This window comes from Wolffia australiana, chloroplast (genome assembly GCF_029677425.1).
Source record: "Wolffia australiana chloroplast, complete genome".
Classification (NCBI taxonomy): domain Eukaryota; kingdom Viridiplantae; phylum Streptophyta; class Magnoliopsida; order Alismatales; family Araceae; genus Wolffia; species Wolffia australiana.
The window spans coordinates 22,250-45,679 of NC_015899.1; the positions used below are offsets into that span (position 1 = coordinate 22,250).

General features: G+C 35.5%; 9 protein-coding genes, 8 non-coding genes and 1 pseudogene across 17 annotated transcripts, besides 1 other annotated feature; 7 read left to right on the forward strand and 11 right to left on the reverse strand. All coding sequences in view use genetic code 11, as the record gives it.

Moving 5' to 3' along the window:
- Window positions 1-23,430: part of a sequence feature (large single copy region (LSC)) that runs on past both edges of the window.
- rpoC1 (RNA polymerase beta) lies at window positions 67-2,853 on the reverse strand. The gene is made up of 2 exons: window positions 2,401-2,853; window positions 67-1,686 (listed from the first exon to the last, which is right to left on the reverse strand). Exons 1-2 carry the CDS (start codon window positions 2,851-2,853, stop codon window positions 67-69), a joined length of 2,073 nt encoding a protein of 690 aa, YP_004769938.1.
- rpoB (RNA polymerase beta subunit) lies at window positions 2,864-6,082 on the reverse strand. The gene has a single exon. It carries the CDS (start codon window positions 6,080-6,082, stop codon window positions 2,864-2,866), a length of 3,219 nt encoding a protein of 1,072 aa, YP_004769939.1.
- On the forward strand, window positions 7,238-7,318 carry trnC-GCA. The gene has a single exon. It is a non-coding gene; the product is annotated as a tRNA-Cys (tRNA).
- On the forward strand, window positions 8,376-8,465 carry petN (cytochrome b6/f complex subunit VIII). The gene has a single exon. The coding sequence runs from the start codon at window positions 8,376-8,378 to the stop codon at window positions 8,463-8,465; it is 90 nt and encodes a 29-aa protein (YP_004769940.1).
- Window positions 10,037-10,141, reverse strand: psbM (photosystem II protein M). Its single transcript has one exon. The coding sequence runs from the start codon at window positions 10,139-10,141 to the stop codon at window positions 10,037-10,039; it is 105 nt and encodes a 34-aa protein (YP_004769941.1).
- Window positions 11,078-11,151, reverse strand: trnD-GUC. The gene has a single exon. It is a non-coding gene; the product is annotated as a tRNA-Asp (tRNA).
- Window positions 11,484-11,566, reverse strand: trnY-GUA. The gene has a single exon. It is a non-coding gene; the product is annotated as a tRNA-Tyr (tRNA).
- On the reverse strand, window positions 11,667-11,739 carry trnE-UUC. The gene has a single exon. It is a non-coding gene; the product is annotated as a tRNA-Glu (tRNA).
- Window positions 12,979-13,050, forward strand: trnT-GGU. The gene has a single exon. It is a non-coding gene; the product is annotated as a tRNA-Thr (tRNA).
- Window positions 14,240-15,301, forward strand: psbD (photosystem II protein D2). Its single transcript has one exon. It carries the CDS (start codon window positions 14,240-14,242, stop codon window positions 15,299-15,301), a length of 1,062 nt encoding a protein of 353 aa, YP_004769942.1.
- Window positions 15,249-16,670, forward strand: psbC (photosystem II CP43 chlorophyll apoprotein). Its single transcript has one exon. The coding sequence runs from the start codon at window positions 15,249-15,251 to the stop codon at window positions 16,668-16,670; it is 1,422 nt and encodes a 473-aa protein (YP_004769943.1).
- Window positions 16,794-16,879, reverse strand: trnS-UGA. Its single transcript has one exon. It is a non-coding gene; the product is annotated as a tRNA-Ser (tRNA).
- Window positions 17,194-17,379, forward strand: psbZ (annotated as a pseudogene).
- Window positions 17,683-17,753, forward strand: trnG-UCC. The gene has a single exon. It is a non-coding gene; the product is annotated as a tRNA-Gly (tRNA).
- trnfM-CAU lies at window positions 17,992-18,065 on the reverse strand. Its single transcript has one exon. It is a non-coding gene; the product is annotated as a tRNA-Met (tRNA).
- rps14 (ribosomal protein S14) lies at window positions 18,218-18,520 on the reverse strand. Its single transcript has one exon. The coding sequence runs from the start codon at window positions 18,518-18,520 to the stop codon at window positions 18,218-18,220; it is 303 nt and encodes a 100-aa protein (YP_004769944.1).
- psaB (photosystem I P700 apoprotein A2) lies at window positions 18,668-20,872 on the reverse strand. Its single transcript has one exon. The coding sequence runs from the start codon at window positions 20,870-20,872 to the stop codon at window positions 18,668-18,670; it is 2,205 nt and encodes a 734-aa protein (YP_004769945.1).
- psaA (photosystem I P700 apoprotein A1) lies at window positions 20,898-23,150 on the reverse strand. The gene has a single exon. The coding sequence runs from the start codon at window positions 23,148-23,150 to the stop codon at window positions 20,898-20,900; it is 2,253 nt and encodes a 750-aa protein (YP_004769946.1).

The window sequence follows — 23,430 nt, forward strand, 5'->3', positions numbered from 1 at the left end:
TAAAAATTCAGGAATTATGATATCATTAAAGCTCCAATTCTCATGAGTCTCCCCTAATTACTTAGTTTAGCTAGGATACGAGTAGGCTCGATAAAATCCTTGTATCGCTTCTTCTATTTCTCGATAAAAAGAAATATGACCAACAGTGGTTCGAATGTATATAGAACTTATTTCTTTTTTGACACTTCTTACTATTAAATAGTGTCTATAAATTTCATGGTAGGTACCAAAAGATTCATATTGAACTTCCAGCGGAACTTCCCTGGATCCAATAATGACACGTTGATCTAGTCGCCAACGGAGCCACAAAGGACTATCCAAATTGATTCGTTTTCGCCGATAAGCTCCAAGTGCGTCATAGGAACTGGAAAAAAAGGGTTCCTTATCTTTCGTCGCATGAGAATTATTATTGCCAAGAGTTTGATTTTGATCGTTTTTGCAATTAGAGAAATTATAGCGATTTGCACAAATTCCTCGACGATTCCCCAGCGTTAATACATAAAGTCCAATTAGCATGTCTTGAGTTGGTACAGAAATGGGATCACCAATAGCTGGAGACAATAGATTCATATGAGAAAACATAAGTAACCGAGCCTCTGCTTGAGCTTCTAACGATAAGGGTACATGAACAGCCATTTGATCTCCATCAAAGTCTGCATTAAAACCCTTACAAACTAATGGATGTAAACATATAGCACGACCTTCCACTAAAATGGGTTGAAACGCCTGTATGCCCAATCTATGCAAGGTCGGTGCTCTATTGAGTAACACAGGATGCCCCTGCATGACTTCTTGAAGTATCTCCCATACAATGGGATCTTTTTCTCGAATTTTACTTTTAGCAATCCCGATGTTGGAAGCAACGTGTTGTCTTATTAAACCACGAATTACAAATGTCTGGAAAAGTTCTATTGCTATTTCTCTAGGTAATCCACATTGATGTAAGGAAAGTGACGGACCTACAACAATGACGGAACGACCCGAATAATCGACTCGTTTACCAAGCAAAGTCTCGCGGAATCTTCCCTCTTTTCCTTCAATTACATCTGAAAATGATTTGTAAACTTTATTATGCCCGTCCCTCATTGGTTGTCCACGTATACCATTATCCAGAAGTGTATCTACGGCTTCTTGTACCAATTTCTCCTGACACATTACTAATTCACCCGGTGTAGATCTACTTGTTGTTAGTAGATCAGTAAGAGTATTGTTGCGATAAATAACTCTTCTGTAGAGTTCATTAATATCCGAACTCATTAATTTACCCCCATCTATCTGAATGATAGGTCTTAACTCAGGAGGAAGAACAGGTAATAGGCACAAAACCATCCATTCTGGTTCTACATTTGTTCGAATAAAATGTTTAGCTAATTCCATGCGTCTAACCAAAAAATCCTTTCTTCTTCGAATTTTTCTATCTTCCCATTCATTTCCGGTGGACCCTTCATCTCCTAATTCTTTCCATTCTATCAATGAATTATCTGTAATAATGCGTAAATCCAAATCGGCTAATTGTTCTCTAATAGCACCTGCGCCAGTCGAGATTTCTCTATTTCGAAATGTTTCAAAGCCTTGGGTAGTAAAAAAAAGTGGGATGCTGTATTTCCAGGATTGGATTTCATATTCGAATGAACCTCGTAATCGTAAGAAAGTAGGTTTTTTAGCTATTGGCCTAGCAAAAGAAAAATCAAGATAGGTTCCTCAAGGATTCCCCCCTTCAAAATCGGACGTGAGGGTTTACTCTCATCCGGCTCAAGTAGTTAAGTCAACTAAACAAAGCGATTATTTATCATTTTTCTGGCTTTGTTTAAAAAAACCCCAAAAGAACTACTCTTTACTCAAGTTCTCAGTAAATAAAGGGAACCTATATTTGATTGATTCATTGTTCATCGGAAATGAAAATTTTCTAAATGACTTATTCAATTACGACATACTAAATGAAATCTAAAAATTTTGAGTAGTCTACTTCCTCCGAATGATGAATCTTTTTTTGAAAAGAATAGTTTTAAATTCGGAAGGGATTTACTTGTCGATATATTATATATGCTATCCGATCTTTTAGGTCCCTACTCACCTCGATGGTTAGGCCGTGATGTCCCTTGAAGCATATATGCGATGGATAAACTCCTATAACCATGCTATATTTGCTTACTTAAACTTGAACTGAACAGAAAAAGTTTTTTTGTCACGAGGTAGAACTAGCAATTCTTTTTTATCTGGTAAAGAATCGACCATAGATCAATTCCCCTTTTTTTGGAAGTATTGAATACACCCATAAATCTGAGCTTCATGTTACTCGTCCCAATAGACATGTCAAACTAGGGGCATCCCAATCAGATTCAATGGGATGACAGTTTCTCAGTTCGAATCTGTAAAATGCTAATTTCGATCAAATCACACATCGCAGTATACTAGGCCCTCTAATTCCTTAAGTGGTTTATCTAAAAGATTCGCGATATAACTAGGAAGGCGTTTTAAATACCACACATGAGTTACTGGACAGGCGAGTTTTATGTATCCCATTTGATATCTTCGTACACGAGAATCAACAAACTCGACTCCACATTGTTCACAAAATTTTGGGTCTTCCTTTTCAGCTCCGATCACTCGATAATTTCCACAAGCACAAATTCCACTTTTTATAGGTCCAAATATTCTTTCACAAAACAATCCGTCTTTTTCTGGTTTATTGGTTTTGTAATGAAAAGTGTAGGGTTTTGTCACCTCTCCGACTACCTCCCCATTAGGTAGAATTTTGTTAGCCCAAGCACTTATTTGTTCAGGAGAAACTAGTCCAATTCGAAGTTGTTGATGTTTATACCGGTCAATCATAGAATAGAAATTCTGATTCATTCAGATCAGATCAAGCTTCCTTCCTATTAATCTGAAAATTTTTCTCAGATACAAGAAAATGATTCAGTTCCAGAGCCAAAGATCGTAGTTCTCTAACAAGCAATCGAAAAGATTCTGGGGCATCCTCAGGAGTAACTATTGTTCCTCCAATAATCGTAGTACCAAGTACTTCCTGACGAGCTCTAATATGATCTGATTTATAAGTAAGCATCTCTTGTAAAATATGAGCAACGCCAAATCCCTCTAAAGCCCAAACTTCCATTTCTCCCACTCGTTGGCCACCTTGTTTTGCCCTTCCTCTAAGGGGTTGTTGTGTAACAAGTGCATAATGTCCACTGGAACGTCCATGGATTTTATCATCAACTTGATGAATTAATTTAAGTATATAGGACCTGCCTATTAGGACAGGTTGTTCAAAAGGATCTCCAGTTCTTCCATCAAATATTTTACTTTTTCCTGGATATTCGGGTTCAAATACCCATGGATTTTTTGTTTGCTTACTTGCCTCATATAATTCTGAAAACACTAGTTTTCTTGAAGCCTCTTGCTCGTATCTCTCATCAAAAGGGGCTATTCTATAATGTCTATTTAAAAGATCTCCCGCTAAGCCGAGCGAACATTCAAATATCTGTCCAACATTCATTCGTGAGGGTACTCCTAAAGGGTTGAAGACCATATCAACCGGAGTTCCATCTTGTAAATAGGGCATGTCTTGTCTAGGCAAAATTTTAGAAATAATACCCTTATTCCCATGTCTTCCTGCTACTTTATCACCCACTTTGATTTCACGTTTCTGTGAAATATATACACGAATCATTTCTGGGTTATAACTGGAACCCCCTTTTTTCTGGATCCATCTCACATCAATTACTCGACCCCTTCCACCTATAGGTAGTTTTAGAGAAGTCTCCTTTGCAGTGGAAACCTGAATACCAAGTATGGCTCGTAATAATCTATCCTCTGGTGCATACGACGATTCATTCGCTATCTGAGGCGTTAATTTACCTACTAAAATATCACCTGTTTCCACCCAAGATCCGAGCAGCACGATGCCATTTCTGTCTAAATTGCGGAGTAAATGAGCTTCTAAATGAGGTATTTCGTTAGTAATTCTTTCAGGGCCCTGACTTGTCATATGAGTTTGAATTTCATATTTTCGGATGTGAAAAGAAGTATAAATATCGCTATAGACCAAACGCTCACTTATAAGTACCGCATCTTCAAAATTGTAGCCTTCCCATGGCATATAAGCTACTAATACATTTTTTCCCAAAGCGAGTTCTCCCCCAACGGTAGCCGCCCCGTCGGCTAAAATTTGTCCCTTTTTAACATATTTACCCCGTTGAACCTGAGGTTTTTGGTGCATACAAGTATTTTTGTTCGAACGTTCATACATAACTAATGGAATAGTTAGAGTGTTTCCATTACCTGAGAAAACAATTTGGTGAGTATCCGTAGAAATAACTTTACCCTCATGTTCGGCTATAACTGAAACTCCCGAATCTAAAGCCGCTTGGCGTTCTAGTCCGGTTCCTACAATGCACTTCTCGGACCGAGAAAGCGGAACTGCTTGACGCTGCATATTAGAACTCATTAACGCCCTATTGGCATCATTATGCTCAATAAAAGGAATGAGAGAGGCTCCAATCGAAAAATATTGAAAGGGAAAAATGCTTCGAAGATGAACCTGTTCCCAGGCAATAGTCAGGAATTCTTGACGGTATCGAGCAGGAACAACCTGTTCTTCCTGAATACCTCGATTTAAGGCCAAAGAATTGCCTGCCGCTATCATATAATATTCATCTCTACTTGGTGATAAATAAACCATCCGTGCTTCTTTTTCTTTTGATCTCTCAGAGATTTCATAAAATGGAGTCTCTATGGATCCCCAATGACCAATCCTTACATGAATAGCTAAGGATCCAATAAGTCCAACATTAATTCCTTCGGAGGTGTCAATTGGGCAAATACGTCCATAGTGACTAGGGTGGATATCTCGTATCCGAAAACTTGCAGTTCGACCTGTCACCCCTCCAGGACCTAAATAACTCAATTTTCGACCATGAACAATTTGGGTTAATGGATTAGTTCGATCCAAAACTTGAGATAAAGGGTGTAGACCGAAAAATGATTCATAAGTGGTTGTTAATGAAGTTGAAGTTACCAAATTTTGAGGAGTTGGTATCAATTTATGCCTGATTGCTCCAGATATAGTTCCTCGAACCGCATTTTCTAAACGACCAAGAGCCAGTCCGAATTGATCCTGCAACAGATCTGCTACAGAACGAATACGTTTATTTTTCAAGTGATTCATATCGTCAAGTGTACCCATTCCAAATTTCATTCCAATCAAATGATCTGCAGCAGCCAATACATCTCGTGGTAACAAAAATGTATTGTTCTCAGGTATATCAAGATTTAATCTTTGGTTGATATTTCGCCGCCCAATTCTTCCTAATTCACATCTTTGTTGAAAAAATTTCTTTTGTAATTCCTTACACAAGGACTCAGAAAATACTGGATCCCCACCTACACAAGCAAATTGTTGATAAAACTCCAAAATAGCATTTTCTTTTGACCCGATCTTTTTTTTTTCCTTATCATTTAGGAAAGACAAGAAAATTTCAGGATAACAAACATTATCTAGAATTTCTCTTAGATTTAAACCCATAGCTGATAATAGAACGAGAATGGAGATTTTTTGTTTTCTACTTACACGGGCCCAGATCCTTGCTTTTCTATCAATTTCTAATTCTAATCTGCCTCCCCAATCTGATATTATGGTGCTGGTATAGACCGAGATGCCGTTATGGTCCAATTCAGAACGGTAATAAATACCAGGACTTTGCAATATTTGATTAATTACAATTCTGTAAATTCCATTTACGATAAAGGTTCCGAGGGAATTCATTATAGGAATGTTTCCAATAAATACTGTTTGTTCTTTCATATCTCTATTGGTTTTCCAAATTAATCCCGCAAGGACATATAATTCAGACGAATATGTGAGTGATTCATACACAGCATCTCTTTCTTTTCTCAAGGGTTCTGCCAATTGATATGTTTCCACAAATAATTTAAATTCAATTTCTTGATCTGTATCTTCAATTTTTGGAAACTTATTAAATTCTTCCATTAAACCCTGATTAATAAACCTACAAAATCCCTCAAATTGTATCTGACTAAATCCAGGTATTGTGAACATTCCCTCATTTCCATCGCGGAGCATTTTAATCTTAAGTTTCCTGTTTATCGAAAAATCCCATTATTAGTTCGCCTCTTCATCGATCCATATGGATCGCTCTAGCAATGATGGAATATATATTCTGTTTACTGAATTACATAAAATTTTAGACAACTCCATATATGTATTTCCGACATATCAACGGATCTGAGAAAAAGAGGTTGAATAAAAAGAAAATAAAGAGAATTTTCGGCGCAAATTTGACTCGAATTTGCGAAAGATACAAATGGAAATAAATTGATAAATTCCTGGAAAATCTTCTGCCGCTTTGTAAACTTAACTTAGGGAGTCTTGTATAGACTATCCAAATTTATCCAATTTCGACTTATTATTTATGATATTATGATGAGATTGGGTACCAAAAAAGGGAGTTAATTGGCTTTCACGTAATGCGAGAAAGCCATATTATAATAATAGGGAGGAGTAAAGAGTTTTTTGAACATGACATACTCAACAAATGATTAGAAGCTTCTTTTGTAGAATTCGAATTCATACAATACAATTAAAATACATAAGACGTTTTTCTTGTATTTATGAATTAAGTACAGTGAGCTAGTCGTAAATTTGATCTGTTATGATAGTTCTACTCAGGGCAACACAGGTTGTGCCATATCATAAATTTTCTAGTTAAGGAAAAATTAAAGCACCATAATTCTAATATTTCTAGAAATATACAAAGAAGATACCCGCTCGCTCTGTATCTATTACTTGTGTTCTGGGGTTTATATTTATATATGTACTTAATATACATAATTAGTGTTATGAGTCAAAATCACAATTGAAAAAGGGATTTATGTATATTCTATAGTCTATTACTTATATTATATATATAAATAAAATATTTTTTGAGTTTAGTACTTAATACTAATTTATATATGTAATAATATAAAATGAGTAGTAATTTCTTCATTTTTTAAGATTTTATTGAAAATGGTATTGATATTTTTAGAATTATATTATATAATAGAGTTTACTTGAGTTTATCTCCAGTAATATTCTACTGGGATAATATTGATACTTAGTGAGACTTTTTTCTCATCAAAAAAAAAGAAGCTAATCTCTATTTATAATAAATACTAATAGACAATTTATATTTCTAATATAAATAGCATTTATATCTAGCGTTTATTCTTTTTATTTGGCGACATGGCCAAGTGGTAAGGCGGGGGACTGCAAATCCTTTATCCCCAGTTCAAATCTGGGTGTCGCCTGATCAAGAAAAAATCGCGATTTCTTAGACTATCCTGCTGGTCTAAACCTAATTCTTCGTAAAGAGAAACAGACAGAGCGAAAGGTTTAGGCCTTTTTTTTTTTTTTTTAATACTTAATTCTAAGTAACCATCGGTTCTCAAAAAGCAAAGCCTGTAATTCTTCAAACTAGGTAGTTTTCAGTATGTTACGAACAAACCAAACTTGATAAGTAACTAACAAACAGAAAAAAAAATATTAAGAGACAACTATGAGATTCATATCCACCATAGTAAGAGATAGGAAATACTATTTTAGTCATGACTGAAAGAGCAGAGTCGAAAAATAACAAAAAAGAGACTCCTTTTTTATTTTAGTTTTCGGCTTAGGTTTAATAGGAAACACTATCAAATCTTCATACTTTCATTAGTTGACTATACAATCAATATTAAGTTAAGTGAGTAAGTTTCTACTGAGTCAATTGGCTAGGCTGAGGGGAAATTGATTTCTCAGTTATGTAAGTAACTAAAAAAAGATACGTTGTCTCTAAACTGGAAAATCCTAGTGATAAATAATCACTAGTCATTCTTGATTGATTGTACCCTCTCCTCTAGAAATAGAATAAAGGTTCAATTTTGACATTATAGGAGATTGGAAAACAACAAGACTATAAGAACGCATCATATTTCAAATTGTTTCACAGAATGATAATAGGTTTAGATAAAATAGAATTATGAAATAGCAATTTATATACCTTACCTTGCTGGTGAGGTAGTTATATCTCTGTTTTTATTTTGTTGCTTATAAAAGTGAACAAAAATGTAAGTCTTACTATTCCTCTATCTTTATCTTAGGATAAAAGCCTTGGCTTGATATTTAGAAAGTATGTCTATCTTATTTGTGTCTAATCTTTATTGAATTCATATAACAGAAATGTTCTAACTATAGGAACTTGTTACAAATCTATTTATTGGATGATCAATAGGGGTAAGTCATAATTCCATTTTGACTCTGCCCCATTGATTCTACTATGATTAGTAATCAATAATGGAATAATTCTTTCATATGATAAGGATAGGAGATATATCACATGGATATAGTAAGTCTCGCTTGGGCTGCTTTAATGGTAGTCTTTACATTTTCTCTTTCACTAGTAGTCTGGGGTAGGAGTGGACTTTAGAGGTACTTTTTATTGAGTCATAAAATTGTATCAGCTGTTTAATGTTTTACGACCTGTTTGTTTGAAATCAAGATGTCTATGCTTTCAAATTCTGCTACAGTGAAATAGCAATAATAAACTACAATACACTAATAAACACTAACCATTTGAGCAGAAAATGAAATAACTAAATTCTCTAGGTGTATTTGTAAAAAAGGCAACGGAATATATTTATATTAATAAGATTTTTCATGATAGGCTTTTTTTCAACCAAGTTGTTACTATATCTATTTTTTTCTATTTTTTGATTTGTTGAACAGGTTCTTACGGCTATTATAATAACTAAGAACCAAGCCAACGTTCTTTTTTGCTTTATGTGATTTCTTCTTTGTTTACTTTTACTCTTCTGAGATAAATTTGTTCTGTTATTACTATTTTAATACATACTTTCTACTCAAGCTTGTAGTAGTGAACACAGCCACCAGGGATAAAACTTTTTGTGTTGAGCGATCTACGTCTCATAATTTAACATTTAAAATTTGTATGATAATTCCATTTAATAAACTTATTCGTTTTTTTTTCTTATCTTCTTTCTAAAAGAAAACTAAAATACTACTAACTTTTTATAAGTTCGCGACTCTAACTAATTCCAGGGGGATTGATAGTCAAAAAAGTTTCGGACGTTAGAGAGGTTACATCAATTACTACCTACTTTTGTATTTTATCAAATAGGTATATCATAGGTATATTTAATCTTTTTTTATTTCATATTTAGTTTCTTATATTATCTAGAAAATAAAAATAATTCTTAGTTCATTATGATATTTAATTATTATTTAGTACTTTATAAATTCTATTCTATATTTACGTTTTATAATTTAACATTTAAAAATTCCAGAAATTTTCTTTATTTAGGCTTTATCAACAAATCTCAAATCTGATGTAATGTCATGTTTAAGTATGACTTAACAAAATGGGCCAATTGACTCCTCTTTTACAGATATAAAGAAGTGATCATACAAGGTGGCATCGATTATCAGTTTCTAGATTGATGAATGACTTCTTTATAACGCTAAAAAAAGAAGAATGATTCGAGTTCTTTATTTCATTTTTTTTATATGTTTTATAGAAAACTAGCCCCCATTTTTTTTTTTTTTAATTGAACAGTTTTCATCTATCTCGGGATACTCAGTATAAATTAAAAGAGAGCTAGAAAAATCTCTGGACCTTAAATTATGATTTATTTTTGATTGGTCAAAATTCAAAAGCGACGAAAATACGAAATAACTCGAAATTTGAGTTTAGTTGAATTTATATATTTATTTCCCTAATTAAAAAGTCTGTGTACAGACGTATTGGAGATTGATCTCCGTTGTCAAGCCCATATCTGTCTACAAATATATAGTCTCTAAATATAGAGATGCTACAATAGAACACACGATAGTGTGGTAGAAAGATTTATATTATATCATTTAGTTCTTTCTACCATACTATCTCCACTAGTGTCGATTCCAGTCCAATCATTCCATTTAAGACTTGGAGTTTAAATCCCTTTCTTTAATGACGGATAAGAAATCAAAGTCTCAGTTAACTTAATCATTTTGGCTCACTGTTTTCACGTAGATGATAAGTAAAAAAGCAGTAGGAACTAGAATGAACAGTGCAGTAGCAATAAATGCGAGAATATTTACTTCCATAATCTTATTGTTTTTTTCTTCGCAATAACTCGGGATCTAATCCCATAGAGGTAATAAATTTGACTGCTATAATCTAATTTGGATTAATTGTATCCTAATGATACTAAATGAAATCCGTGTATGAATAACAATATCTAATCTATCAAAGAGATTCATCATCGAGAATTGAATAGACTAGTATAACATAGGAAGATCTTTTATCCATACCAAGTAAAAAAAGGGATTCCTGATTCTCTAACGAATTCATTGAGTTTATGTTTTCACTCTTTCTTTTTTAGACTAGACTATAAAAAAAGGTCCCCTTCATTTTTTTTTGTTAGATTTCTCCCATTAATTAGCTCATGAGATATCATATGACCGACCGGTATTCCATTGGCCATCCAAACAAACAGTAGAAGTGCAAGAAAAAAAGTCATTAATATAATACAATTAATATAATACTAATAACTTATTTAATAATAATAAACTACTAATTATAACTTAATATATATCATTTTTTTGTAGATGAAAAATTCTCTGTCAAGCTGATTTTGGTAAGATCATTAGGTATCATGCAATAAATACCATATATAGACTCCTTATATGTGTACTCCTATCCTACTAAAAATATTAATACTCTAATATATTTCATGGATTAAGAGCAATCGAAAACGTCATGTCAGACCTTTCCTTTAGAGTATCCATCAAACTAATAAATAGAGTGATACCACCAATTCAATTGTCCCAATCCACATAGATATGTCTCCTTGTTCTGAAATTGTTAATGGCTAGTAAGTATAAATTGTTCTATTTGTGTGATACTAAATCGAACATTAAAACAAAAAAAGAGAGAAAGATGCCTACCTAGAATTATATGTTGCTCCCCGTTTTATCCTTGTGCGTCGGGAACAATACAGACAGAAATTCAAAGATTTATCGGGTCGTCGGATCTTAGTTCGGGACTGACGGGGCTCGAACCCGCAGCTTCCGCCTTGACAGGGCGGTGCTCTGACCAATTGAACTACAATCCCAGCAGGCTGGACAGTATGTCTATTCTGTCTATTCTTAGGGTTTCCTAAGAACACTCTATTTGCTGTATTATAACATAAACACGAATGCTATAGGGATATCCAGCTAGACTAGATATAGCCTATACTATATCTAGTGATTCATATAGTAATCATAACACTGGTTAAATAGTAACCTGTAATAATTACTATTGCTTTAATATTTATTAGTTATTTTTAATATAATAATGATAAAAAAGAACACAAATTAGACTTTTATTTATTCTTACATACATATCAGGTATTTCTAGAAAAAGGTGATGTCATACTCAAAAGAAAGCGGAAAGGCAAACTTTTGGGCCGAGCTGGATTTGAACCAGCGTAGACAATTGCCAACGAATTTACAGTCCGTCCCCATTAACCACTCGGGCATCGACCCAGGAAGAATCCATATCATATACATATATAATAGATAATTGATATGGATATGGGCTTCTCAATTATTACTAAGCCACGATGAACTTACTTTCCCAGTACCCTACCCCTAGGGGAATTCGAATCCCCGCTGCCTCCTTGAAAGAGAGATGTCCTGAACCGCTAGACGATAGGGGCATATCCGCCCGACCACCATCATACTATGATCATAATATGATCAGTTTTTTGGAATTGTCAATACAATAAATAGAATCTAAAAAAATGGAAAAATATACAAAAAGGACCTAGTAATTGTAAAAATGTAAGTACTGGTCTGATTATAAAGAGCTTTTCAACTTTGATGATTCCCGACCGACCCTCTAGGTAGGAGGTCATAAATGTGTCATCCGCTATGATCTATTTATTATACTCATATAATATAGTCATATATACTATATAATACAATAGTGTAGACTTATTTAATAGGTCAAATTTGAGATTTTATTATTTGAGAATTCTTTCCTTATATAATCTAATTAGGTTCGGTTCAATATTCATTATTTATTTAGTTAGACTAAATATAATAGGAAAAGATAATAGGAAAGTTCCCTACCTATTCTCTTTAATGAACTAGACGATATTAAATTAAGTTTATATTAAGCTAGCTAATAAGCTAGATAAGTTTAGTAAAAGTCATAATAAAAAAATGAATTATAAATTTCTTTTCTTTTAATTTAATATTAAACTCAATTATAATATTCAACTTTTAATTAATATAAAAGTCCTTACATGAATATAAAAATTCAGAATAGATAAATATTAAGTAAGATATATGTTTTTTCTATTAAAGAAATATGTCTTAAAATCATATGTATTAATATGTTTCTATAATATATTCTATTATTTATATATTAATATATTTATCTAATATTATAGAATTTAATTAATATATTAAATAAAAAAAAAAAGAAAAAATATTCAAAAATATTAGTAGATTAACAAATAAAAAAAGTAGTATATCAAATTAGTTGAAGTAGTGATTGATCGAAGATCAAAAGTATAGAAATTTTAGTTATTGAATTTAATTTACCCTAATAGATTTCTTTAAATAAAATACGATTTGATCTCATACATCTCTGTAAGATTTGTATATGTAGGAATTAATTCAATATTGTTCTCATGATCCCTCAAAAGCAAAGACAATAGATCAAATACAATAGCTAAAGTAACATTGAAACAATTCACTTTAGTTTATTGGTAAGGTTTTTGACGAACTTTCTGCTAGACTTGACTTAGGACTTCAACCCTTTAGTTTTAAATCTATATAATTTCTTGTTCCTGCATAAGTTCCTATACATCTATATGTAGATGTAATATATGGACATATATACCCGCGGTAGACTCATAATGGAAAATTGAGAATTTAGTGAGTTTTAAGCCCTTTTAACTCAGTGGTAGAGTAACGCCATGGTAAGGCGTAAGTCATCGGTTCAAATCCGATAAGGGGCTTTTTTTTTGACCCAAATTTGAATCTTCATTTTTTAGGGGAGAGTATAATAGATGGATCTTGTTGATATTTGTGAAAAAGATAACCATATTAGAAACATAAAACACCTTTTATCATGAATAGTTCTAGTTATGATTAAAACCTAGTTATAAAGTTGTTCACTATATTTTAGATAATAAAAAATCTTTAAACCTTTTAGGGGAGGAGGAGTCGATCCTCTATTGATCTAATAATTGTTACCAGACTTCCTTTGCTTTTTTAGATCTATTTTTCGTCCTAACCCTAGGACATTGCTATTCTAGATCTCTGATCTATTAGATATTAATCACCAAACCAAAGTCTTCCTAATCTCTACAGTCTCCCAATCAAAGCCATAGTTAAAGTAACAAAAAAAAATAAGTGGACCTGACACGTTGAATCATGACTATATTGGCTATTCTGATATTCAAATTCTATAGAGATGAAATTCTAAAAGCGGACTCTTTTTTTTTGACTTTTTTTTTTAACTTTAACCATCCAAGAATTTGTCGATATCTCCCGTTTTCATCTTCTTTTTACTGGATGCTCCATAGGAATAATTTGCTATTCCTTTTCCCCAAAAAGAAAACTTTATTTCACTAATAAATTTTTCAATCTCTTTCTTTGATTACAAAATAAGATATTTTTTTTGAGCCAAGTCAATAGAGAACAAATACAATAAGGGGGTTTTCATTTCTAGTTTACCTTTATTTAATATTGAGTTTAGTATTTCAAATTTAATTTAGATTTAGGAGAAAAAAAAACTACAATACGATATTTTTTGATCTAACGAGTAAAGGTAAAGTCAAAAGATACATATTCGAAGTTTCTTTTTTTCTTGGTTAGGCCCGCTAAAAAAGTACTCTGCATTCGAGTTAGAGGACAATTCGGGGTTCAGTTCAAAATTGTTGTTTTTAAGAAAAAAAAGTAATAGTAAAGACTAATCAAATCAAACTAACTGATGGATTTACCTAGGTCGGTTTGTAGTCTACTAATTTGTAGTCTACTATTAGTAGTCTACTAAAGGAAGAGTTTGTATCTTCGAAACCCATTCGAAGGGGTATTGGGCGATTCTTGGTATCGTCTATATAAAATCGAAATATGATATACCCTGGAAATAAAATGAGATGAGGTGTTCGAAAATGGTTGAAGTAGTTAAATAGGAGGATCACTATGACTATAGCCCTTGGTAGATTTACCAAAGAAGAAAATGATTTATTTGATATTATGGATGACTGGTTACGTAGGGACCGTTTCGTTTTTGTGGGTTGGTCCGGCCTATTGCTATTTCCTTGTGCCTATTTCGCCGTAGGCGGTTGGTTCACAGGTACAACTTTTGTCACTTCATGGTATACCCATGGATTGGCGAGTTCCTATTTGGAAGGTTGCAATTTTTTAACTGCTGCAGTTTCTACTCCTGCGAATAGTTTAGCTCACTCTTTATTGCTTCTGTGGGGACCAGAAGCTCAAGGAGATTTTACTCGTTGGTGTCAATTGGGTGGTCTGTGGACTTTTGTTGCTCTTCATGGGGCTTTTGGGCTAATAGGTTTCATGTTACGTCAATTTGAACTTGCTCGATCTGTTCAATTGCGACCTTATAACGCAATCGCTTTTTCCGGTCCAATTGCAGTTTTTGTTTCTGTATTCTTGATTTATCCACTGGGTCAGTCTGGTTGGTTCTTTGCACCTAGTTTTGGTGTAGCAGCAATCTTTAGATTCATCCTTTTCTTCCAAGGGTTTCATAATTGGACGTTGAATCCATTTCATATGATGGGAGTTGCTGGAGTATTAGGCGCTGCTTTGCTATGCGCTATTCATGGTGCTACTGTAGAAAATACTTTATTCGAAGACGGTGACGGTGCAAATACATTCCGTGCTTTTAACCCAACTCAGGCTGAAGAGACTTATTCAATGGTAACTGCTAACCGCTTCTGGTCCCAAATCTTTGGGGTTGCTTTTTCCAACAAACGTTGGTTACATTTCTTTATGTTATTTGTACCAGTAACTGGTTTATGGATGAGTGCTCTTGGAGTAGTCGGTCTGGCTCTGAACCTACGTGCCTATGACTTCGTTTCCCAAGAAATCCGTGCAGCAGAAGATCCTGAATTTGAGACTTTCTACACCAAAAATATTCTATTAAATGAAGGTATTCGTGCTTGGATGGCGGCTCAGGATCAGCCTCATGAAAATCTTATATTCCCTGAGGAGGTTCTACCACGTGGAAACGCTCTTTAATGGAACTTTAGCTTTAGCAGGTCGTGACCAAGAAACCACCGGTTTTGCTTGGTGGGCCGGTAATGCCAGACTTATCAATTTGTCCGGTAAACTACTTGGAGCTCACGTAGCCCATGCCGGATTAATTGTATTTTGGGCCGGAGCAATGAACCTATTTGAAGTGGCTCATTTCGTACCGGAAAAGCCGATGTATGAACAAGGATTGATTTTACTTCCCCATCTAGCTACTTTAGGTTGGGGGGTAGGTCCGGGAGGAGAAGTTATAGATACTTTTCCATACTTTGTGTCTGGAGTACTTCACTTAATTTCCTCTGCAGTCTTAGGCTTTGGCGGCATTTATCATGCGCTTCTGGGACCTGAAACTCTTGAAGAATCTTTTCCATTCTTTGGTTATGTATGGAAAGATAGAAATAAAATGACCACAATTTTAGGTATTCACTTAATTTTGTTAGGTCTAGGTGCTTTTCTTTTAGTATTCAAAGCTGTTTATTTTGGTGGTGTATATGATACCTGGGCTCCAGGAGGGGGAGATGTAAGAAAAATTACCAACTTGACCCTTAGCCCAAGTGTTATATTTGGTTATTTACTAAAATCTCCTTTTGGAGGAGAAGGTTGGATTGTTAGTGTGGACGATTTAGAAGATATAATTGGCGGACATGTATGGTTAGGTTTCACTTGTATACTTGGTGGAATTTGGCATATCTTAACCAAGCCTTTTGCGTGGGCTCGCCGCGCATTTGTCTGGTCTGGAGAGGCTTACTTGTCTTATAGTTTAGCTGCTTTATCTGTATTTGGTTTTATAGCTTGTTGTTTTGTCTGGTTCAATAATACTGCTTACCCTAGTGAATTTTATGGTCCAACCGGACCAGAAGCTTCTCAAGCTCAAGCTTTTACTTTTCTAGTTAGAGACCAACGCCTTGGGGCTAATGTGGGCTCCGCTCAAGGACCTACTGGTTTAGGTAAATATCTAATGCGTTCCCCAACTGGAGAGATCATTTTTGGAGGGGAAACCATGCGTTTTTGGGATCTACGAGCTCCTTGGTTAGAACCTCTAAGAGGTCCAAATGGGTTGGACTTGAGCAGGCTGAAAAAAGACATACAACCTTGGCAAGAACGCCGTTCAGCGGAATATATGACTCACGCTCCTCTAGGTTCTTTAAATTCCGTGGGTGGCGTAGCTACCGAAATCAATGCAGTCAATTATGTATCTCCTAGAAGTTGGTTAGCTACTTCTCATTTTGTTCTAGGCTTCTTCTTTTTTGTGGGTCATTTGTGGCATGCGGGAAGAGCCCGTGCAGCTGCAGCAGGATTTGAAAAGGGAATCGATCGTGAATTGGAACCTGTTCTATTCATGACCCCTCTTAATTAATTGAATTGATATTTTTTGATTTATATATCTTTTTTTGTTCTGGCTCGGCTAGACGTAGGATAGCCGAGCAAGAACAATTTATGACAGTATATTAGGCCAATAAAAAAAGATTCAACAAGAAAAAGGAGAGAGAGGGATTCGAACCCTCGATGTTCTTAGAACTATACCGGTTTTCAGACCGGAGCTATCAAACCACTCGGCCATCTCTCCAAAAGACCATTTCTATTTTATTTCTACAAATAGAACAGGCCATTGAAATGATACACTACCCTGTTAAAGTGACTTCAGATAGGGTCAATAGTATTCATTGTAGATCTATGTGTATATATAGGTATATACAGGATCTGTAATCTATTGTTAGTTAAATATATAGTAAACTAAATCAAATACTAAATAAAGTGGTATAACTTTTAATGAATGAATGATTCATGGTTAAATCCCGCCTGATGCATTTTCTCAAAATTTTAACTAAATAAGGGATCAAATGGTATGTTTATTTGTTGGTAGCTGGAGGATTACCAGCATGACTATTGCTTTCCAATGGCTGTTTTTGCCTTAATGCGACTTCATCAGTCTTACTGATTAGTGTACCTGTGTATTTGCTTCTTTTGATGGTTGGTCAAGTAACAAAAATATTGTATTTTTTGCTACTTCCTTATGGATTGGATTAGTTTTTTTGGTAGCTATCCTCAATTCTCTCATCTCTTGAACTTTTTCTCCGGCATTTCTTCCATCCAAAACACAGCTACTTCTAATAAAATTCTTCTTTTGAGAAAGATTTGAATTAAAGTTTGAAAACAAAAAGAAAGATATTTCTTTTGTTTTATTTTCAATCAATCGTTGATATCATTTTTTGATTACTTATTTTATTGTATCATCGGTTTTTGGAATTGGAATCTTCCTGAAAGAAGAAGAAGAAATAGTATCAGGTCCTGCACAAATATGATCCAAACGCATATTTGATATATTATATATGTTAATATGTGTGGAAATATGTGTGCGTATCAAAAAAGCGGATATGGTTTAATGGTAAAATTTCTCCTTGCCAAGGAGAAGTCGCGGGTTCGATTCCCGCTATCCGCCCATGGGGAAGTCATTTACTATGATTACTAATTTAGTCTAGTTACTACAGAGTGTCGTCGTTAGATGATTCTGTTTCTTTATCTACCCGCCAATCGAAAAACAAAACCTACCATCCAAAAACAAAAAGCTTATTAAGAACTAGATACTAGAATAATACCACACCTAAAATAAGAAAATAGTGAGATTATCTAGATATGTATATTTCTTTTATCTATTTTGATTTGATCAAAAAACAATGTTGCGGAGACAGGATTTGAACCCGTGACCTCAAGGTTATGAGCCTTGCGAGCTACCAAACTGCTCTACTCCGCGTTGAAGAACTAAGTGGACAAAAAGAATATACGCCCCTTTACCATATCTATATAATTAGAATAGTCCATTTATACAGAATGGTAAAGAGGGGCCACTCCATGATCATGGATCATAGAGATTTATAAAAACAAAAGTGAACGGTATTTTTATCCTTACCAACTAGACCTTGTAGCGCCCGGTAACAAACATGTATTAACCATTTCTCGAAGTATGTGTCCGGATAGTCCAAAGTGTCGATAGTTACCCCTAGGTCGTCCCGTCAAAAAACAACGTCGATGAAGCCGTGTGGGTGCACTATTACGTGGTAGGGATTGCAATTTTCCATGAATTTCCCATTTTTCACTCAACGACGGAATTTGGCTTATTTCTTTTTTTAAGGATTGACGAATCAAATGATATTTCTGCTCCAATTTCTGTCTCTTGCTCTCCCTCTGAATCAAACTTTTTCTTGCCATAATTTTCAGTTCCTATTATTTTATTATCAAAAATATAGTTCGGATCTTAGATGTAGAAATATAATAAGGGGGCTTCCCCTTATTCATCAAAATAAAAGGAATGAAATTCTTGACGATACAATACAGGACATAAAACGAATAACTAAATTAACCAAATTTTCCTGATGTAGAGGCAATCAAGAAAGCCGCATAAGTGAATATATAACCTACAGAAAAATGGGCCAATCCGACCAATCTTGCTTGGACAATAGAAAGGGCCACTGGTTTATCTCTCCATCGAATCAAATTTGCTAAAGGTGTGCGCTCATGAGCCCATGCTAAAGTTTCAATTAATTCCTGCCAATAACCGCGCCAGGAAATTAAAAACATAAAGCCAGTAGCCCAGACAAGATGTCCAAATAAGAACATCCAGGCCCAAACCGATAAACTATTCATACCAAAAGGGTTATATCCGTTGATAAGTTGTGAAGAGTTTAACCATAGATAATCTCTTAACCATCCCATCAAATAAGTGGAGGATTCATTAAATTGTGAAACATTACCTTGCCATAGTGTAATGTGTTTCCAATGCCAATAAAAAGTAACCCATCCAATGGTATTTAACATCCAGAAAACTGCCAAATAAAAAGCGTCCCAAGCCGAAATATCACAAGTACCACCTCGTCCCGGGCCGTCGCAAGGAAAACTATAACCGAAATCCTTTTTATCCGGCATTAATTTAGAACCACGTGCATCTAAAGCACCTTTTACTAAAATCAAGGTAGTTGTATGCAAACCTAGAGCAATAGCATGATGAACCAAGAAATCTCCAGGACCTATCGTTAAGAAGAGTGAATTACTACTCTCATTAACAGCATTCAACCAGCCAGGTAACCATATGCTTTTACCGGCATTAAATGCGGGGCCAGTCGTTGAAGATAAGAGTACATCAAAACCATATGAAGTCTTACCATGAGCGGATTGTATCCATTGGGCAAATATAGGTTCAATTAAGATTTGTTTTTCCGGAGTACCAAAGGCAAGCATCACGTCGTTATGAACATAAAGGCCTAAAGTATGGAATCCTAAAAACAAGCTGGCCCAACTTAAATGAGATATGATCGCTTCTTTATGGGCTAACATTCTTGCCAATACATTATCTTCATTCTGTTCCGGATTATAATCTCTAATGAAGAATATAGCTCCATGAGCAAATGCTCCTGTCATGATGAACCCTGCGATGTATTGGTGATGAGTATATAACGCAGCTTGAGTAGTAAAGTCTTGGGCTATAAATGCATAAGCAGGTAAGGCGTACATGTGTTGAGCTACTAAAGAAGTAATAACACCTAAAGAAGCTAGAGCAAGACCTAATTGAAAATGAAGGGAATTATTGATTGTGTCATAAAGACCTTTATGACCACGTCCTAATCGACCTCCCGGTGGGTTATGCGCTTCTAAAAGATCTTTTATACTATGCCCAATCCCAAAGTTAGTTCTATACATATGCCCAGCAATCAGAAAAATAAATGCAATAGCTAAATGATGATGAGCCATATCAGTTAGCCATAAACTTTGGGTTTGTGGATGGAATCCACCAAGAAGAGTTAAAATAGCCGTTCCCGCTCCTTCGGAGGTACCAAATAAATGACTACTAGAATCCGGGTTTTGGGCATAAAGATTCCATTGACCTGTAAAAAGTGGGCCCAACCCTTGCGGATATGGTAATACATCTAAGAAATTATTCCATCTGACATATTGCCCCCTCGATGCAGGAATTGCTACATGAACTAAATGTCCTGCCCAAGCCAAGGAACTTACTCCGAAAAGTCCTGACAAATGATGATTAAGACGAGATTCGGCATTTTTGAACCACGAAACACTTGGTTTCCATTTAGGTTGTAGGTGTAACCAACCTGCTATTAAAGAGATAGCAGAAAGAAATAATAGAAAAAGAGCTCCAGTATAAAGATCCTCGTTGGTGCGTAATCCGATTGTATACCACCACTGATAAACACCAGAATAAGCAATGTTAACTGGGCCGAGAGCACCTCCTCTAGTAAAGGCTTCTACAGCCGGTTGACCAAAATGAGGATCCCAAATTGCATGAGCAATGGGTCTTACATGTAAAGGGTCCTTTCCCCATAACTCAAAGTTTCCTTGCCAAGCTACGTGAAACAAATTTCCGGACGTCCACAGAAAGATTATTGCTAACTGACCAAAGTGAGAAGCAAAAATGTTCTGATAAAGACGTTCCTCAGTAATATCATCATGACTCTCGAAGTCATGCGCGGTAGCAATACCAAACCAAATACGACGAGTAGTGGGGTCCTGAGCTAAACCTTGGCTAAACCTTGGAAATCTTACTGCCATAATGCCTTTCAAATCCTCCTAGCCATTATCCTACTGAAATAATTCTTGCTAAGAAGAATGCCCATGTTGTGGCAATTCCACCCAGAAGGTAATGGGTTACTCCTACAGCACGTCCTTGTATAATACTCAAGGCTCTAGGCTGAGTAGCAGGAGCAACTTTTAATTTGTTATGTGCCCAAACAATAGATTCAATAAGTTCTTGCCAATAACCACGACCACTGAATAGAAACATTAAGCTGAAAGCCCATACAAAATGAGCACCTAAGAAGAAAAGACCATATGCAGATAATGAAGAACCATAAGACTGAATTACTTGAACTGCCTGTGCCCATAAAAAGTCTCGAAGCCAGCCATTAATAGTAGTGGAACTCTGTGCAAAGTTTCCGCCTGTGATATGAGTTACGACCCCTTGATCACTTACAGTGCCCCAAACATCCGATTGCATTTTCCAACTGAAATGGAAAATGACTATCGAAATCGAATTGTACATCCAGAATAGACCTAAGAAAACATGATCCCATGCGGATACTTGACATGTACCCCCTCTTCCAGGACCATCACAAGGGAAACGAAAACCAAGATTTGCTTTATCAGGTATTAAACGGGAGCTACGAGCAAATAGAACACCTTTTAGTAGTATCAATACAGTCACATGGATCGTAAATGCATGAATGTGATGAACCAAAAAGTCTGCGGTACCTAACGGAATAGGTAATAAAGCTACTTTTCCGCCTACTGCTACTAAGTCACCTCCCCCCCAAGTTAAGCTCGTACTTGCTGTTGCACCAGGAGCGGTTGTACCAGGTGCTAAAGCATGGGTATTTTGTATCCATTGTGCAAAGATGGGTTGTAATTGTATAGCGGTATCTGAAAACATATCTTGAGGACGCCCTAAAGCACTCATGGTATCATTATGAATATACAAGCCGAAACTGTGAAAACCTAGAAATATACAGACCCAGTTCAGATGTGATATGATTGCATCACGGTGTCTAAGGACACGATCTAATAGATCGTTGTATCGAGTAGTTGGATCGTAGTCTCTTACCATAAAAATGGCTGCATGTGCAGCAGCTCCAACTATGAGAAATCCACCAATCCACATATGATGTGTGAACAATGAAAGTTGTGTACCATAGTCAGTAGCTAGGTATGGATAAGGGGGCATGGCGTACATGTGGTGAGCTACAATAATGGTTAAAGAGCCTAACATAGCCAGGTTAATAGCTAATTGAGCATGCCATGACGTTGTTAGGATTTCATAAAGACCTTTATGGCCCTGACCGGTAAATGGACCTTTATGAGCCTCTAAAATGTCTTTCAAGCCATGACCAATACCCCAGTTGGTCCTATACATATGACCAGCTATCAGGAAAAGAATAGCAATGGCTAAATGATGGTGTGCAATATCGCTCAGCCATAGACCTCCTGTTACTGGATCTAATCCTCCACGAAAACTCAGAAAATCTGAGTATTTTGACCAATTCAAGGTAAAAAATGGAGTTGCTCCCTCAGCAAAACTAGGATAAAGCTGAGCCAAAAGATCCCGATTCAAGATAAATTCATGAGGAAGTGGTATCTCCTTAGGATCTACTCCAGCATTAAGAAATTGGTTAATCGGCAAAGATACATGAATTTGGTGTCCCGCCCAAGAGAGAGAACCAAGTCCTAGTAACCCCGCTAAGTGGTGATTCAACATAGATTCTACATCTTGGAACCAAGCCAGTTTTGGGGCAGCTTTGTGATAATGGAACCAACCCGCAAAAAGCATTAATGCTGAAAAGACCAATGCACCAATTGCAGTACAATATAGTTGTAATTCACTAGTTATTCCAGATGCGCGCCAAAGCTGAAAAAACCCAGAGGTTATTTGTATTCCTCGGAAACCGCCGCCCACATCACCATTTAATATTTCTTGACCCACTATTGGCCAAACCACCTGGGCACTAGGTGCAATGTGAGTTGGATCACTTAGCCATGCTTCATAATTAGAAAAACGAGCGCCATGGAAGTACATGCCACTCAGCCAAAGAAAGATAATGGAGAGTTGACCGAAATGAGCACTAAATACTTTTCGAGAGATCTCCTCCAAATCATTGGTATGACTATCAAAATCGTGAGCATCAGCATGTAGGTTCCAGATCCAAGTGGTAGTTTCAGGGCCCTTGGCTATTGTTCTTGAGAAATGGCCGGGTTTGGCCCATTGCTCAAAAGACGTTTTTACGGGATTCCTATCCACCAAAATTTTAACTTCTGGTTCCGGCGAACTAATAATCATTGAGTCCTCCTCTTTCCGGACAACACATACAAAGAGACCTGCCAACAGTCAAGTTTTTAGTGAACCTCTGAGAGATAGATATTTATGATTAGTTCCCTTTTTCTTACTTACCATCTATCTATTTATTTTTTTAGTTATTCACTAGAGCAATTATGATATTGAAGTCAATTCGGGGCAAGTGTTCGGATCTATTATGACATAGCGATTAGGTGCTCAACGGACCTTTTTAAATCTTTAACCACTTTCCAGGTCTCACGAAAAAACGCTTTTTTTTATAATC